Source organism: Rhea americana, unplaced genomic scaffold (assembly GCF_003343005.1).
Source record: "Rhea americana isolate MKP2758 unplaced genomic scaffold, rheAme1 scaffold_16, whole genome shotgun sequence".
NCBI lineage: Eukaryota > Metazoa > Chordata > Aves > Rheiformes > Rheidae > Rhea > Rhea americana.
The window spans coordinates 7,807,699-7,825,710 of NW_028185705.1; the positions used below are offsets into that span (position 1 = coordinate 7,807,699).

Consider the following 18,012-nt stretch of genomic DNA (forward strand, 5'->3'; position numbering starts at 1 on the left):
AAACCCTGTCCTTAGGGGCTTGTTGTCTCTGCCTACCTTTTGCATAATGCCGTAGCTCTTTCTGCAGTGGGGATTTGGGACAAATAAGCACCCTTTTCATAAGCAGARGAATTACTGATGAAGCTTTTTTTTAGCAGAGGGAGCATTATATGCTAAGCAGGAAGGAATTAATGTGTCAGGGGAAACTATGGATTTACTCCGAGAGCCATCAGGTGATCCCATCACGGTAGATTTCAGTGCTCCATGCAGAGGTGTGGTCTGTATTGATTTTGCATGGCTCCAGAGGGGAAGCAGGCGTAGCCACTTCTGCCAGGCCAGAGCTTCTGTGTATATGAGGGTGTTGATGCATCTGTCACTTGCACGATAGCTACATCAGTGCAAGCAGGTTTTATCRTCATTAGAAAGACTATATAGGAAAGTCTAGAAGGACTCAAATTTGTTTGTGCTGGGACTCCCGCTTCAACTCAGCTTCTTCTGCGGGAAGGGGCCTAAAAGGCTGTTTGATCTGCAAAAAAGAAAGAGAAAACAGGTCTGAACAAAAATAGGACATAATGTCAATCTGTGTCACTTCCGATATTCTGTTTTGAAGGWGTGTAAACACATCAAGCTTACCCACAGTGGGAGGAATCTCGGAGGAGGCTGACCACAGCCTTGCGAATCAAACTGTGTTAAGGATGTAAACCATTCTTACTAAGGATGCAGAACAGAAAGGTACCTTTCTTAACACCTGAATTTTATTCCCCAGCCCAGGGCATTTTTGCTGAAGCAGAAACACAGAAGATTCTCTGCTTCTAAATATATCTCTCGAGATTGTCATTTCAAATCTTTTTTTGTGTATCTACAGCCGCCATCTCTGGCACCCCTCTTTAGCAGAGGGAAAAGGGGGCGATTTTAGGACAAGATTCATTTGATCTCTTTTCAGCCTCTAAGTTGGGGTGAGACAAACTGGACCCTAAACTCCAGCTGTCAGTCACTGATTAACCCCTAACTGGGTTGTATTTTAAATATCCAAGCTACATTTCCATGATTGTGACCTATATTATGTCAAGTTATCCTCTTCTAATAGCTGAAGATAAAATCCTTTCCTCAAAGACATAGTTTTCTTTGATACTCCCTATGGCATGTGAAATCAAAAAAAAAAAAAAAGGCATTTTGGCAGTGGATTGCCGATGATGATGGCAAAATACCCACCTCATATATTTGATCTGCAATATGAGGCTGAGGAACTGGTGCATACAGCAGTCGGCCTATGCTTACTTTTTTACTCTGTTTTCTTTACTTAGCACCATATTTTGTTTCTGAGTAAATCTTTTTTTCTTTTTAATCTTTAAGTAATGATGTCTCTTGAGGTGCTGTATCATGCACTGGATTATGTTTCTTAGAAGAATTCGGCTGACCTAAATCTAACTCTGTAATCCTGCTACAAAATGTCACAGACCATTTTTAACTGTATGTTTACCTTTTTGCAAGTATCCCCAAACTAGCTGTGCTTTGTGGGAATTCTCCCGCAGAAACTGARCTGTGCATGAAGCTGCACTCCACTGGGGTGCACTGTCAGCACATCTGGAGGAAGTCTGGTGAGTCGTTGCCGTGTGTGACCCAGGGCCTGTGGGTTTTCTTGTGGAGCCTAAAGAAACTCGGAATTCTTCTAATGCCTTTTGTCCTTTTTTTTTTTTTAATCCCAAAGACATAAAGGAAAAATGTGTTATCCATTGCCAGTACCCTTGAGAGTTGCAAAAAATATGTATTATCCTTTTTTTACTATTACTACTTTATTACTTCTCTGTGACCCACCTGTTGAAGATCTGAGTGCCTGCTGCCGCCGTGTGTCCAGGCGCGTCCGTACTGTCACATCTGCCCGTTTACCGCCTCGCTAACTCTTTTCCTGCAAAGCGAGTTGTCTGCTCTTGCAACAACTGCTGGCGAAAGGTTCAGCACATGGGTGATGTTGTATAAATTATGTCAGTCCTAGAAATGTACAAATACCCATTTTCAAAAATGAAATGAACATTATCATCTTAATGTAATTAATTTAATCATTGCATGAAGTTTTSCTCCTCTGCTGGGTAAGTCTGTGCTCACTGTATCATAATGAAATCAGAGAAACAGGCGTCACCTACTCCATCACCTGMATAAAGGAAGGGTAGCGCTGTTTCTGGAGTGCTTGCCCTGTAGCTTTGTTTTTCCTGTGCTTGAGCTTCACTTGTGAATGATCTGTAGCCCAAAGGAAGGCTGCTACCTGAAAAGACAGCTTTTGGAAGGCGAGGAATGGGCAGAAGAAAAAAAAAATCATCATTTGTTAGGCAGGATTTTCAGAAGAACTAAACCAGGACTGTAGCACTTCAGCCTCTCGATGATCAGGCATGATCAGACTTCGCGACTCTCAGAACAGAGTTCCTGCAGGCACCATGGCTGTGCTGAGTGGGGAAACCAAGGCTGGGTTAAAATCATCACATGCATGCAAGGTGAGGCRCTGACCCAGTAAAAGCTGATCTTGCTGGCACATACTTCCCAAAAAACCATGCAGTGTATACCGCGGGCATTGCTTGTGCCACTCTCTTACTGGACTTCATAGTCAGCTTGCTTTCTGCAGCCCCCAGACAGAGCCCAAACGACAAATATATCAGGCAGTACGCAGGCACTCTGATAGTAATGCCCTTAGAGAAGAGCTGAGGGATGTGCATGAGGTGTGGTGCATGAGCACTACCTTTTCCTTCCCATACCAGCCCACGGCAGGTGGACAACGAGCAAAGGAGGAGCTGGACTAGCCCGTGATTGCGTTTTCACCAGATCCTGTTTTGACAGCAAACGAGGTTAAAATGGCCTTGCAAATCTTGTGCCAGCCGTGATAACAAGTGTCCTTCAGACTGATCAACCTGCGTCCGCCACGTACAACCATCTTTACCAGGAAAAGCGAGTGTCGTTTGGTAGTGATCCACGTGGCCGGAGCTGTGCAGGGAGGCGGTGAGGAGACGGCTGCGCCTGGGGATGTTTCACATTCCCCAGGGAGTGCTGCTGGCCTGCCAGGGGACTGGCATTGCTGCTACTTTGGTGCACGTTCTAGTTGCATTTGAAAAGTGATACTGAGCAGRTAGTTCAATACATAATGCAAATCCGGTGAATATACAGAGCTATCTATTCTGTAAGACTTTTTACTTAAATTTTAAGCTTGCAGGGACAAGGCACAAAGGCCTGTCTTTTGCTGAGCATTACATAGCCTCTCCTACAGAGAGGTGTCATGACCCAGGATACTGCTGCGTACCTTGTGCATGATCCACACATGGGGTTAACCCTTTGAGGGAAGAGTATAGCTGTCCTCTAATAGACATCTTTGCATTGATTTTCTGACTTTTTCACATTTCTTCTATGCTAACTAGCAAGCAACTTTCTTTCAATAAATATATCAGAGAGAGAAAGAGAGAGAGAGAGAGAGAAAAGGTGTCCGCTGGCAGTTCTGAAGCCCATGAGAACTGGTCATATGTCGTGTTTAAATGTCAGCCCCGTCTAAAGCAAATCACTCTCCAGCTGCTCCCATGCTAGCCTACTGACAGGCAGAGCTGGTTAGCAGGGTGATTCATGGCACAGCAATATAATTCAGTTGTACTTGTTCATTATTTATAGAAATCACAGGCTTCAATGTTACAGCTAGATCAAGTTACAAGACCAATGACGGGAGAAGGCTCACTGTTTTAAATTAGGCTAAGTAGACTTGCTAGAGACAACAGTGCAGAAATGAAAGGACTGAATGCATTCCTCTGGGTATTAATATGTATGTTCACTATTTGTGAGATCATTGGTGCTAATGTTTCCGTTAGAGGAACTTACACACTTGAGGTGAATAGAAATGATTAAATCAGTTTCTCTCAAGGACAGCTGAGAAAATCTTGGATTAGGCCACATAAGTGGGATTTCATAGAGAAAAACAGCTGGACTCATGGATACTGCTGTCTTGTTTTGTGTGAGCTGCATGTATCATCAGGACAAGAATCCTTGCAGGACTTTGCTCAGGCTTTATGGACATTCCAAATATTATTTTAATCACACATTTTAACAGAGCAGTGCCATGGCCTCTGAATGATTTTCTAGTTTTTGGCTACATATTAGTTTGATGTTGTTATCTCTGTGTTTGCATTTTGGTAGCACTCAGAGACTGCAGTCAAAGATTGAGATTTAAGGCACTTAACATCCATAGCAAAAAGAGATATGTTTCCATAATGAGTTTATGGTGTGAAGGAGTAAGAGCTTGATACAGCAGCAAGGTGAGGAGAGTACGTGGTCTTAATTGTTTTGTCTGTAAATTGAGGAGGGCTGTGTAACATCAACATGAAGGTTTGCCAGAAGGCCGTCAACATGTTGCTTGAAACATAGCATGCAACAGCTTGGTCTGAGCAGCCTGGCACTTGTACCAGTAATGGCACTGCTTTCCTTTYGTGTGCCAGTGAGGGCAGAGCCTGAATGCTCCTCAAACAAGACAGGTAAGCCGATCGTTCGAGCGCTCCATGTCAGTCGAGCCCGTAGAGAGAGTGAGGGACCAGACTGACCTTCCTGCCTTGTCATCCAGTCACACCTGCTGGATCTGTGTCATTGAACATTTTATGCAAGAAAAAACCTCAGTGCTTTTGGCTGGCACCTTTGGGTGGGTCCTTGTCCCTAAAGCTTATGCACCAAGTCTGCAGTGATGATCTACTTATTTTGCTTGTAAAAGGTAAAATAAGGGGCAGCATTTGCTACATTGTGGTATATTTCATCCTCTGATTCTTTGTGGCAAGAAGAGTTTAGCTACTCATCTTAAGTCTGATGCCTAACTAGCAACTGTAAAGACACCAGTAGATGCTAGTGATACTACTGGAACAGCGGAGATGCCATAAATGGAGCTATAATTTTAGCAAAGTCCTTGTGCTTGGCGTTATTTCTCAGCCAGCTCCAGGCTTTGAAGAACATTAGGCGATAAGAAATGCTAAGCTGAGGGTTTCAGGTGGAATTCAGACGATTTACGTGTTCCTAACTGAGAAAGCATTGTCAGGATTTTCTGCTTGCTTGCTTCTTTTCTGTGACATCTGTGTATATCCTTTGGCCAGAATGACATTGTTTTTCCTGGCTTACAGATATGTTACTGCATCAAAGTGTAAGAATGAGTTCTGCGACATGGGGATGAACAAGCTTGCCTGGCTAATTCATGAGTCCCAATGGGTCCCAAGGCGCATTTTCAACAAATAATTYCTTTAGTGATAACTTGTTTAATTGTTAATTGTTAAAATGAAACCATTAGATTGTCATTCCCTCAAAAGATTCTAATGCCTAACTACTGTCCAGAGTTAATTTTATGAACAATAATTTAATACGCAGCACAGATACAGTGCGTATGTAGATTGAATACTAATGATGTTTTGGTGACATGAATTATGGCTTTATGCTGAGCATCACTATAGCAACTAATGACGTCATCATAGCCTTCAGCTTGCACAAAACTCAACTTCTAATGGTCTCTYTTTGTCGGTGTGGATATTTTCATGGCTTTTTTGATTATGAATATGTAAGCACCACAGTGTTGTCAAAAGTTTGCTATGTATGTTTACTTTCATTTGAAACATTTATTCCCTTTGTGGTTAATGTTGTTCTCATGAAGGAAACCTAATGAAAATTACTGTTTGTATTTGGTTAGTAACATTTGTTGATAACATATGGTCTGGGAATGCTTCAGCAAATAAGAGCTTTTTAATAGTAAACAGAGATATGAGTTCTATAAAGCAGATGCTGTCAAAATACACAGTGGAAGGTTGGATATTTTTTTACTTTTTTTCTCCTTACCCAAGGCAAGATTCTAATTGTCCCTACTGGTGACAATGTAATTTTTTAAGAGAGAAAACATAGTCTGTGACCTGAAGCTGCAATTAGAAAATAAGGCTATTTTTAGGTTTCATGTGTAAAACATTTATTAGGTAGCTGATGGATCTCACATGGAAAAGATTTGATTTGGAGGCTTCTGACTGGCAGTGTCACWCTGTACATAATTTATGGCAAACCTCTGCTCCCTGGCACTGATAGCAGTTTGATGCATCAACRTAAAAGATGAAATGTGGAACAGTGACACTGAGAGAGAAAACTTTAGAGTAAAGTCAGTAAAGAAACCAATCTGGTTAATCAGCTCGTCCCTGAATATGCTTGTCTACTCAGCTCTTCTGGACTAGATTTGCCCAGGAGAGACCAGAGCATCAAGCCATACTCCTTGTGCACTGGAAAGAGTAAATTATATTTCCCAATAATTTCCAAATGCAAAAAACACTGTTGTTGATGTCTGAGGAACATACATGGTCTGGATCACATGTTTTTCCCAGTCATTTCAAGGAAGCTGCCATTCTTGAGCGGAGGATCTAGGTTGAGGACAGTGTAAAATGAGAAAGTGTCATTAAGAGAATGACTAGCAGGACATGGTATAATCTCTCATCTGACTCTAAGGTATGTTAGATTGTATCACATACAGTCACATCACGCTGAAGTGTTGCTCATTACATGCTGTTTGTTTCTCTGAATTTTTTAAAAGCGCAGGTTTGGTGATTATTCTTCAAGCTTGCATGAACACTTTGCTTGAATTTTAAAGTGTGATGAATTTTCAGGGTCCCTAGGATCAGCACAGAAATCTAGTTCTCAATGATTTTTTTTAAAAGAAAAAAAAAAACTTTTCGTATTGGCTAGTTCACCCCGGGCCAGGTGTCCAGAGGCATTGCCTGAAAAGCTCGCTCTTCCCCGCTGCCCTTCAGCRTGCTGAACCCTTCTCTTCTAACAAGGGCTATGGCCATTTTAGTAGTACTTTGCTTAGCTTTGTCTGGAAGTTTAAGTATGGCTTTATTTTTTTAATAAGTTTCTGACTTTATAGGTTGTAGAAACAAAGCTTAAGACACTGCTCTGAAGTCTCAGACATAAAAGTATGATTTTTTTTAAAAAACTCTTGGTATATAAAGGTTTTTTTTCTTTTCTCAATGGCATTGCTACTTTTAAATTCTTTTAAGCTTGTAAGTAGGCTTTAGTTCATATTCTACTTAATCTTTGTTGTGTGACTCTCTTCAGTCTTGTGCTTGTTGGCCAAAGGGCAGAGTTTCCTTGGACCTGGGAAGCTTCACCTAGGTGAATAATTTATCATATTCATGTGAATGGCAGCACTTGTGTAGAATAGTCTTCGTGACCATGTTTGAAAAGCCATGGTCTTTAGGATGCTGAATRTACCTGCATTTCACAAATTTCTTTTGCCTGTGATCTTTCTAAATCAAAGCTTACTGTTGCGTGCAAGTTCTGGGGAGCTTTAAGAGACTATTTCTCTCGTGGCCGAAACCAAATTGAGCTCAGGATGCTAAGAGGTCAGAAGGACCCAAAGACTGAATGTGTGTATCGATTTTGGTAGTAAAGGGGCCTTCGAAGTTCAGGCACAGGCTGCTGCTGGTCAGCGGACTGCGAGGCTTGGTGAAGTCTGCTGAGCAGATGAAAAACATCAAAAATTGCAGGAAGGATTAATGATAGGTCCTGAAGATTTGCACGACTCCCTAGAGACCGGCAGGTTGCCGTTGCCACTTAGCTGAAGAAAAGGAGTAAGTGGACTAGAGGGCTCCATATATAAATCATAGCAGGAAAGCTGCTAATCCGAGCAGAGAGGGAAGGGGTGCCGTCTCTTTCGGCGTACCGTGGTTCCAAGGCGCAGAAGGCCCTGAACAAGCCCTGTCTCCATCCAGGCAGCAGCACTGAGGGGCCGTGGGCCTCAGCTCCGGACGCGCCACCCTGCAAAGCCCTGGGTACCTCTGCAACCGGCCGCGTGCAGACGAAGTCTGCTGCCGCAGCACAGCGCTTGCACGGCACGCACCCAACGCTCTTAYGTTGTCCTCTGGCGTAAAGCGGCACGAGTCACTGGGCACCGCGAGGAGCACACGCTGTGAGGCTGCCACGTTCCTGCCACGTTCATGCAGTGCCAGGAGGGTGGGGGACACTGCGACATGGTGTCCTGACATGAATGATTCCCCTGTGCTCGGCACCTGCGGGCTGGGCTGGGGTCATGGGCTGCGAGCATCAAGGGCTCAGCTGCTGTGCCGGGCAGAGGGAGCGTGGCTGGGCTGGTGGGGTGGCGGAGAGTTTCCTGGCAGGCATCAGCTGCAACTCCCAGCTGCCACCACCATCCCAGGAGGACGCTCAGAGGAGCCCTTGCCACTTGCTGGTATTACCAGGCAGTGATCCCAGCTGCAGCCAGCTGCTCGCTGTAGATTTGGGACACTGGTGTGCTGTATCTCTGCAGAGGCCCATGGACAAGCACACTCATCTCTCTGCTCCAGCCCGAAGAGCCGTGCTTTCTATCACAGGAGCAGGGCACAGAGGAAAAGTACTGGAGACAAAATGTCATGAGCTGTGGCCAAATTGAGACTCTGTCCTCAAAGCTGCTCCCAGCATCCAGAGGAGATGGACCTGTAAAATGCCTTAACAAGGAAAATTCCTCAGACCTATCACCAAACCTCCCTCCGCCAGGCAAGCCCCGCAATTTCTGCGTGAGCCTCATGGACTCCAGCAGCAAAGATCAGCTGCAAGGAGGGCTCCTGTTTTGCCATACATGTCAGCAGACTGTGGGTTAGAGCCTTCTGTATCTCTGGGTCACTGAAGCTACTGGGGTTGTATTCCCCAGAGACCTGTGCTTGCAAATATTTTCCTACCGTATTGCAACTGAAGGTGAATAGCTTTAATGGTACTAGACTTCTCGAGAAGGGATTCAGTGTTGCGTTAGCGTGCAGTGTCTTTCCCCTTGCATACTCACTAGCTCCTGCGCACCACTCTTCTGCGTGGTTGTACCTGTTACTAGCACAGCTCTGCGGAGTGGTCAGAGGAGAAAACATGTTACGTAGAACTAGTTCACCTGCTCTGCACACTCAGAAGCCTGTGATTGCAGAAGCGTCCAGACTTGCAGATCTGGAAGAGTTTTTCATTTACCGTGGTTCATTCAGCCTCCATACCACTGCTTCCCAAGCTAGTGTACCAGCTGGGGGGTGCCTTGTGGAGTACTAATAGTAGGCAGTGTTCTCTATTCATTGCCTAGTTGGAGAGGCGTCCTGAACACTGCCATTCTGTTCCCAAGGATCCAGCACCCTGCTCTGTGCTCTCAGCAAGCTAGGCTTACCTCAGAGATGATGGCTCCAGCTTAAAGCTGGACTGACCTGGAAGGCTGGAAGGACTCAAAATAGGTTCCAGGTTAAATGGGGATGGCTTCAGAGAAAGCAAGCCTCACTTTGAATGCAGAAAGGATAGATAAATTAGCCAAGCGAAGAGCAGAGACATGAGCAATTATAGATGTCCAAGGTGCAGATGTCCTAGATCTCAAATTGTTACAACTATAAAGGCTGTCACCGCAGGAGGCATACTGTTCTTTCTAAATAAGTAAGTTCTCTTAAATTTGGGTTCATGCTGCTCCAAAATACTCCCTTTTTTTTCTCCCAAAGAACCATCATGGCTTTTCTAAACATCTGTCCTGCATTTCTCTAAGAAGATAATTAATGCCCTTGTCACTCAGAGAGCCCAGCCACTTCAGCTTGTGGCAGACACAGTACTTCTGTTAACCATTGCAGGCCCAAGCAATAGCACCACTGACCTGCCAGTGGAGTTAAACATGTCTCTGTCCCTGTTTCCACAGCTGGGGCACCCAAGGAGACTTCACAACGACACACGCGCTTCCAGCAGTGAAGGTGAAGCTGTTCACGGAGAGCACAGGAGTGCTGGCTCTGGAGGACAAAGAGCTTGGGAGGGTAAGGAGATTTTGAGTTTAATAATGTTTCCTTCTTGCCCTGCTTTTCTAGAGAAATATCTCCTGTAYGGAAATACCTTTGGAGCACAACATGCTGTGCTTTTTGCCAAATTTCAGGAGAGAAAAAAGCAAGCTCTGCACTGCTGGAAAGTAATGCATCTCGCATGCTGTCTTTGTTGTTAGTTTTTAATGGCAGCATTTCAACTGGCTGTGCCCACACTAAGCAAAGGCAGAGGATCTTGTGTGTGATACTGGCAGTCCGGAAAGCTTTAGAAGTCGCTTACGGAAATGGACATTGCTGAGGGAGAAAGGGGGATTATACTGAAGCAAAAAAGGGGATTTAAATTTGGCAAGAAAGTGTTAGACTGCTCTCGTATCTACTGAAGAGCCAGTGCACAGTTTGAGCATTTGAAAGCCCTGACTGCTGTACTTACTGCAAAAGGCTGAAATCCTGGCTCCTTCAGGACTTGTGGCTTTAGTGTGACCTAGACTAGAAGTGAAATGTAGGARTTCATTTCATCCACCAATACTCTTGTCAGCAAAAGCTCAGATTCCCCTGGCGCTGGCTGTGAAGCCACTGTTGGAGCTGACATTTCTGCTCCATCTCTGCCTCTCACCTGTGGTCCCTGGTCTGGTCCCTGCTATATGTGGCTTGTGGCCATCCAGTTCTGCAACTGCAGTGTAGCTGTAGATGGTACCTTTCYGTAGCTTTGGGACACTTAAGTTAGTCTCTGTTATTTTTCACAACCTATCTTGGCCTCAACCATAATTTGCAGCAAACTCCCTGCATTCTCTTCCTCAACTCTTCATGTTTTTGGGATTGGCATTTGTACCAACAGTCCTCCCTCTACAAAGGAGACCACCTCCATGACATGGACTGGTGTCCATGGCTTTTTAGCTGCACTCAAAGTGGGGAAGAAAAAAGTTACAATTAGCAGCCTGTACAACACCTGCAGAGTGCAGCCTTTTAATCCTACCAAGGAAGAAAAGCCCAAGAGACATCCCCTCAAACTGAGTGKGTAGAGGGAAGCTAAAAGTTGTGAAGGAACCCATAGTTTGACCTCAAAGTCATGGCAGGCTGAAACCTCACGGGTTCCAATTTGGGTTTCCAAGGGTGATACCACAAGGGAGGCTCCACAGCCACGTTGCAACTTTGTAACATTAGAGAAGAGAGTAGGAACATGCAAAATGAAGAGCAAATACTGTTTAATCAGCAAGGGAGTTGGCAACAGGTCCGTTCTTCTGAGTGAAGCCTAGTGAAGCCTAGCATGGTGAAGACCAAATAAAAAACAGTTCACAGGAAGTGAGGCTGCACCTTACACATGACTTGGCACTTTCCTGTGCAGCAGCTCAGCATGGACTGTATGATTTCCAGAAGCAGGCTGTGCTCTGTCTGGCCAGCTCTACAGCACACCTTGCTCTCTACTTTGTCTACAACTAAAGCCCAAAAAGCCTCTGATCTTGTGGCAAGTCCAAGAAATTATGATCTAACCTGTTGTTGCGATGTTTCTTGCTAACCCCTTACAGTCAATGGCTGTCAGAGAGTCTGTATCCCATAAAACAACAGGTAGTCTTAATTAATGTAATTTTATGTTTTTAGTATTCATACAAGTGCCAAGTATTCTTTCAGGTTTGCTGATCTAAGTGAATTGCTGGTCTGATTTATATCTTTATCATGGAAACCTCTGCGGGTGATTTGGTCCCATGTAATTTATCTTCATTTTAAAGATTTGTGTATTCATGTTCATCAAACATCCTTTGTTCTTGCACTTGGRAGAGAGAAAAGCAAAGTTATCTTCCTTTCTTCTCTTCACTCTTCTCTTCAAAGAGAGTACCAGCCTCTTCAGACTTCTCTCATCCAGAACTTTATCCTTCCTTTCTATACATCCTTTTTCTCTTTCCAAGAGAACCAAACAGACCACAGTACTCCAGCTGAAGGCCTACAGTTGCTTTATTGCACGACATCATAATATTTTCAGGATTATTTTCAAAACTACATTCTTTAGACAGCCCGACACCTTGTGTCTCCTCCTTTTATCTGCTGCAGCATGCTGAGCAGAGCTTTTCACCAAGTCATCCACAATGCTGTTCAGGGCTTTTTTTCCTGAGTGGTTACACTTGATGTAGAACCACTTGCTTTGTAGGTCTTGTTTCTACTGGCAGCGCTGAGCAGTGCTGACTTCGCTAGTCTTGGAAAGCAATTAGCTTTGCATGTTGTTCTAAGAAAGATGTCAGGCCCCAAAGCAACCCCTGTTGCCCTGAAATGCTGATGAGCCAGCCCCCCGATGCACTTTAATTCCCACTCCAGCAGGAAGCCATCACTCCACTTTTAAGCTTCTGAAATCCGAAGAATGTGGGCCAGCACCAGCGAGTGCAGAGAGCAGGACGGTGATTTCCTTTGGACCATGGCCACCAGTGCTTTGAGTCAGCCGAACTTCAAAGGGACACTCAGTRTGCCTGGAGCAGCTTCGCAATGACGCGTGTCTGATCGGGCTGCATCAGGATTTCTTTTTAATGAAATAATGAAATCAGGAGCATGTTAAAGCCCCTGATTTAGCTGTTCAAATGGGCACAAACCTGTCTGAACAGAGAGAGGAGGGAAGCAAAGTCTCCGAGGGGCAGTTGTGTGCACAAAAACACCCTTGCTTAGCTGCCCTTTGAGAAGCAGCTTTGTGCTCTGCCAGGCATTTACAATGCGCACTTTCTATTGCAAGTGTTAAGTTGGCAACTGGCCGGCACTCCTCATTTCACCACTTTTATCAAAAGAAGAGCTGGAAAAAGCTCCCAAGCCCTAAACTGCTGGATGGGCAGCTGAAGCCATGGGAATACATCCTGGCCCTATTGAAACCAGTGGCAAAATTCCCACGGATTTCAGCCGTGCCAAGATTTCATCCACCAAGAGCAAGGAGGGGAAGAGCTGTGAATTACAGCAACACTGAACAAAGTTTGTGAGTTTTTTGATGAAAATGAGTTAGAAATCAGTGAAAGCAAAAAGTACCCCAAACACACGGAGTGGCTGCTGCCTTGCTGAGAGCTACGGCTTAGAGCAGGGCCTCTGTGGGGCTGCACAACCTGCCTCGCAGTGGCAGGCTCTAGGTGCTGTTCACAGTTCAGGCCCATCCGTCTTTCTACTACCATCTTGCATGGAGGATCTATGTTCCTGGTGCTGTGGAAGATTTTGGAGGACAGTTTTCCCTAGGCTTTGCCCTTTTCTTCTATTGGTGCAGCACTAAGACAGGGAGAGTTCAGGGATCAACAGGCACAGCCATCCCCACTGACCATCAGCCTTGTGTGCTGAGAACAAGAAAGGGGCAGGGRTCCGTCCCCAGACCAGCAGGTATTTATACCACTAACACCTTCTTTCCCACTTACACCTTTGGTAGGTATTTTTATCACTAGCCTCCTCTTTCCCACCTACAGCTTTGCAAAAGGTTTGATTGAAACTAATGGAAAAAAAAATATATAATAATGCTAGTCTCTGATCATCAGGTTTTGCTAACATGCAGTCTTTTGCAAGAGTGATATGTTGGAGGCCACAGTTACTCAGTTACTCTGTATAACCAATAACAGCTTCAGATTCTTGCCAGAGAAAGCCTTAATCTCATTCAATACAAAGAGTATTAAATAATGATGATGAATAAGGAAGAAATACAGACTCTATTGGTGTTAACCTCAGGCTTTGGAGAAGTCACTAAAATAGTTTTTTAAAGCATTCATCAGAGGGTCAAGGACATTTTGGTATAAAAAACCCTAGCTTGTTGACTCAGCGGTAAAGTTAAAAATGGTGGAATATAAGATCATAAGCAGTGCTCGAATTTGGCAGCTGTATGGACTAAATATGACTAAGGAATGAGTGATAGAAATAGAGCAAATAATGAGGGTGAACAGAGCCATTTGTAAAAGAATTTTCTTGCCTAAAGGTTAATGGATGTAAAGGAAAGTCATCTCACTGCAGAGCAGTGGAGACTTAAGTGAATTTTCACCCAGTAATGTCACCTGAAGAGTGGTATGGTTGGAAGAGGAATGGACATAGGACTGTTATTTTGAAGACAGCTGTGGTTCTTCTGCGCTTTTATCCATACATACACATACCCTACAGTCACAGAGTTAAGCCACCTAAAAGGATACACGTGGATACCCCAGGAGGAAGTGGMTAATGCAGTGTGGTTCTGGGAGAATATACTGACCATGCTGGCGTTGCTGTGACTCGCTGTCTGAGCAAGCTGCTCTGCTTTATAGGAGAAATAAATGGGTGGAATAAGCACATATGTGGCCTGAAAGGTTTATTCGCCTCTTCGGACAGTTTCTTTGATTAGCCACGCACTTCTGTTGGTATTAATCTGCACTGCTCCRCTGAAATCGTTTGTGTTGCGCTGATATACCCTAGCTGGAGACTGTCCCATCATTTTCTCTCTGMATGAAATAAAAGTAGGGAGTCCTGCAATGATGCATATCACAGTATGTGATACAAATTTTACTTATTGTGCTAATGCAATGCCTATATTTTATGTGCATTTCAAGAAGCATGTGGAGATCAAGAAGCAAAGAGAACTTGTAGGGGAACTAGGCATGGGAGGTAAACCAAGAAATGTTGCACAGAGGAGGATGTTTATGGGGACTCACAAGGGTGATGACAAATCCTTGGGAGGTCCCTCGCCAAGTACACTGACCTATCTGAAATGTCATCTACTGCATCCAGTCCTATCTATAAACAGAAAATCAAAGTAGCTTCCTGACAACCTGATGCGTAACAGTAGATGAATCATTTTAGGTAAAACTTTCTGAAAACTTGAAACAGTGTACCTCRCATGGAAAATGTCAAAGGGTTAGTGGTTGACAGGGCTGTATGAGTCTGAAAATGGAGGTTTGCAGTAGGCAATCTCAGTGAGATGTTGTTGCTGGTTTGCTACTAGTCACATCAGTCCACCATTGCTTCTGGACTGGCTTACCTGGACAACTGCAAATTCTTTTCCTATGGTCTTTCCTTAAATGATTGCAAGATAGAACAAGATAATGCACTTCTGTTCTGCACAACCCCGTGAGCAATGACACAGKGGGTAGAGCAGCCAAAGAATGTGTAAACTAATCTCAGAATAACAAGTGTATATTAAAACACCAAAAAAAGCTAGCCTCGCCGATGTGAATAGAAATTTTTAGGCTGACTTATACGGAAGAATGCAGTTCATCTGATGTAGTTTTATTCCTCGTTAAAACCTGTTTAGTGAGTATTTCTTCTCTTTAACATTGTTGGTTTTGATGTTTGCAGGTTGTTCTCCACCCTACTCCAAATAGCCCAAAGCAGTCAGAGTGGCACAAAATGACTGTTTCCAAAAACTGCCCAGATCAAGATCTGAAGATCAAGCTTGCAGTGCGAATGGATAAACCTCAAAACATGAAGCACTCTGGGTAAACACTTGCCTTGATYTGGACTGAATTTGTTTTGAATGCATATTAGAAAATTTCTTTTTTTTTTTAAGATTCTGAAAGAAAAACTCTGACTCTCAAGTTCACAAAATATCAGAAGAAGGGTAAATAYAGAAATAGCATTAGTTCAATCATTTGTAATGCACTTTACATGTTCTTAGTATAGTCTCTTTAATGCATATCAGCTGAACAGTTTAAATTTTAAACAGGATTCCTTGGGAATCTTTTTTTTTTTTCTGTAAGGAGATAATGAGTCAACTGCATAACTCTTTATTGATAGGTTGGTATAATTTCCTAAGTTACTCTGATTTTTCCTGATTGACTTCTCAGAACTGCCCCCCCCCCCAAAAAAAAAAAACGCTTCACATTTTGCTTCAAATAAACTCTTAAGTATGAAGAAATGTGATCATCATTATTTGCACAGAAATACACAGTTGCCTGTAATAGGGGAAGAGAGCGTAGCTAGGAATAATGATCTGGAAGGTTAAAAGGGAAACCTCTCCCCTCCAAACATGCATATCAGAGGATTTTTGGGTAGGGAGGTCTCCAGTCTCCTCCTGGGATTCAGTCTTCCTGCCTCACAGGGGCAGACAAGATTGTGACATTTTATGGCAGAAATGAAGTTTTCAAATTCAAACTGATRTAATTCCTTTGCTCTTTAATGTGTCTTGAGTTGGCCAAAAGGGAATCATCCCTGTCTTTTACTGGCTCCAGGAAGCAAGCTCTGATATACACTTTTTGCTAGTATTGTAATTACAAATTAGATCATTCAAGGGAAGATACAGCTAGTGCCATTGGCAAGGCTTGCCTCTCTTTACTCTTTAGAGCTGTGGATAAGATGAAAACTTACTACAGTAATTCTCTAGGAAAGTCATTGGTTTGATTAACTCTTTTTGCAATGTGTTTTAATACTATAAAAGTAACTTTATTTTCATAGTGTTTTGTTTCATCATTATTAGATGGATTGAATCACTCATCTTTCTTTTAATTCCTTCTCTTGTCTTCTCTGCTAATGAAATCAGAGCCAATAGGCACATGCAAAGCTTGATTTTTCCACCATGCAATCRCAGGCAGCAAAAGCAGAAAAGAACCATTCACATGCCGTGTTTGTTTCCCTAAGAGCATCTGATAGCAACTGGTCTGAGCAGCCCTGCCTTTTGGCATGCTTTCTTYGCCTAATATTTGATTTGCAAGAGACTGCTTAAAACTATGCGGTTTATAATTTTCACTTGTTACAATAACTGAGGCTGTCTTTCTCTTGATTATAGTGGCTTTGGCTGGTCCATTAATGTGCATTACAGATTATTTTTGCACTTGCTCTATAACTCAAGACTTCATGAAAATCGAGTTCTGCTCAGTTGTGCTCCTGCATGTAGCCATGCACAAATATTGGAGTAATTGACCATTTTGAAATTATTCTGCATTTTCCCATACATAACTGAGAGCAGAATCTGGCCAAAGTCTTTTCCATGTTACACGTTCATATACAACAACACSTATTATTGTGCAGTATATACATGTATATACTGATCAACTCTCTGAGCATTTTACACATTTTGTGTAGGAGCTTTCTAAGCTGCCTGCTGTTGAAGTTCTAGTTTCAATACTTATCAATAAAACTGGCTTTATCTTCTTGATGTATAAGCTTAGCTATTTTGTGATCAGGATCTCGCTCATTCGTGGCATCTTATTTAGGTCTCCTGGCAAATCAGAGTTACTTCAGGAAGGAACATAAACAAATTGGCCTTTGTTTTTAATGGACTGTGTTCAGTAATACCAAATCATAATAGGATATCCATTAGAGCTGATAGAAAGTTGTCTAAAATGGAATATAAAGATGAAGTTAAAAGATTACATCCAGCATCTCTAATTATATTCCAAGAGCACTTTCATGATTCTAGACTCTGTAAATTATAATAACTTTTTATGTTGTAATTGTTAATTGGTTAATATGTTGAACTCTGAAACTATTCTCTTATGCAGAACTAATAAAGAATCAGATCTTGGCCCTTCTGGATTCACTAGCGAAAGTCTGAGTATCTCTGGGACTAGGACAGATATTTTCCATGTTCTTGAACTCTAAGCCCAGGACTAAGTGCCCACATTATCATGATATAWGGAGTTACATGGCTTAAGCATTCACCAAGAATATGTGCGTATGTTGGATCTATTCTGGCAYGAAGAAGCACCAGCATAACAAAAAAAGGAATTGTTTTTCTATGTGTTGTTTCAGAACCAAAGTAACTATAATGATACATAAACATATTAATACTGAATGCTGTCTTTGTGTTTATATTTAGTATGGCATTTCCACTATATTTACAGTATTTCAGCACGACAGCTGTTGCTTCATCACAGAGATTAAATGCTAATTTTCATACTAGTTTTAAAAGTTTCTTCTTCATTTGTAAAAGGTAGTGGATTCACTCCCCCTTAGAAAGTATTCAGTTTGCCTGRATATCTGTAGCCAAGCGATTTCTAGGAATTCATCTTAAGCTGCTCAGCACAGTGACCTGGTTTAGTCAGTCCAGTGTTTACTGGGATCCCCTGAACTGGTTTTGATGTATTAAGTAGCCTCTGTTTGACAGCTGCCATCAGCCAAAAGGTTTTGTGAAGGCTTAAAGCAACTTACTGGGTTTCTTTTCCTTAGTTCTTTCATTGTAAATGTATTCTTCACCCATCTGACCATGTAGTAGCTATTCACTAGTATTGAAGGGCTTCTAAATTCTGAGCAAATTGTAAAAGACAAAAAGGGAAGAGAGAAATAATGCTGTGTAACATTAAGACTGGGAACCTTTTGTGTCGTTTTCTTTACAGGTTAC

General features: G+C 42.8%; 1 protein-coding gene across 3 annotated transcripts in view; it reads left to right on the top strand.

Annotated features, from left to right (window-relative positions):
• CADPS (calcium dependent secretion activator) overlaps positions 1-18,012 on the top strand; it is a 240,013-nt gene that overhangs the window by 110,645 nt on the left and 111,356 nt on the right. For all 3 annotated transcript variants that reach the window (XM_085300112.1, XM_085300114.1, XM_085300115.1), the window contains exons 7-8: positions 9,656-9,767; positions 15,033-15,172. In XM_085300112.1, coding sequence (XP_085156238.1) covers positions 9,656-9,767; positions 15,033-15,172 — 252 coding nt within the window. The remainder of the gene's footprint in view (positions 1-9,655; positions 9,768-15,032; positions 15,173-18,012) is intronic.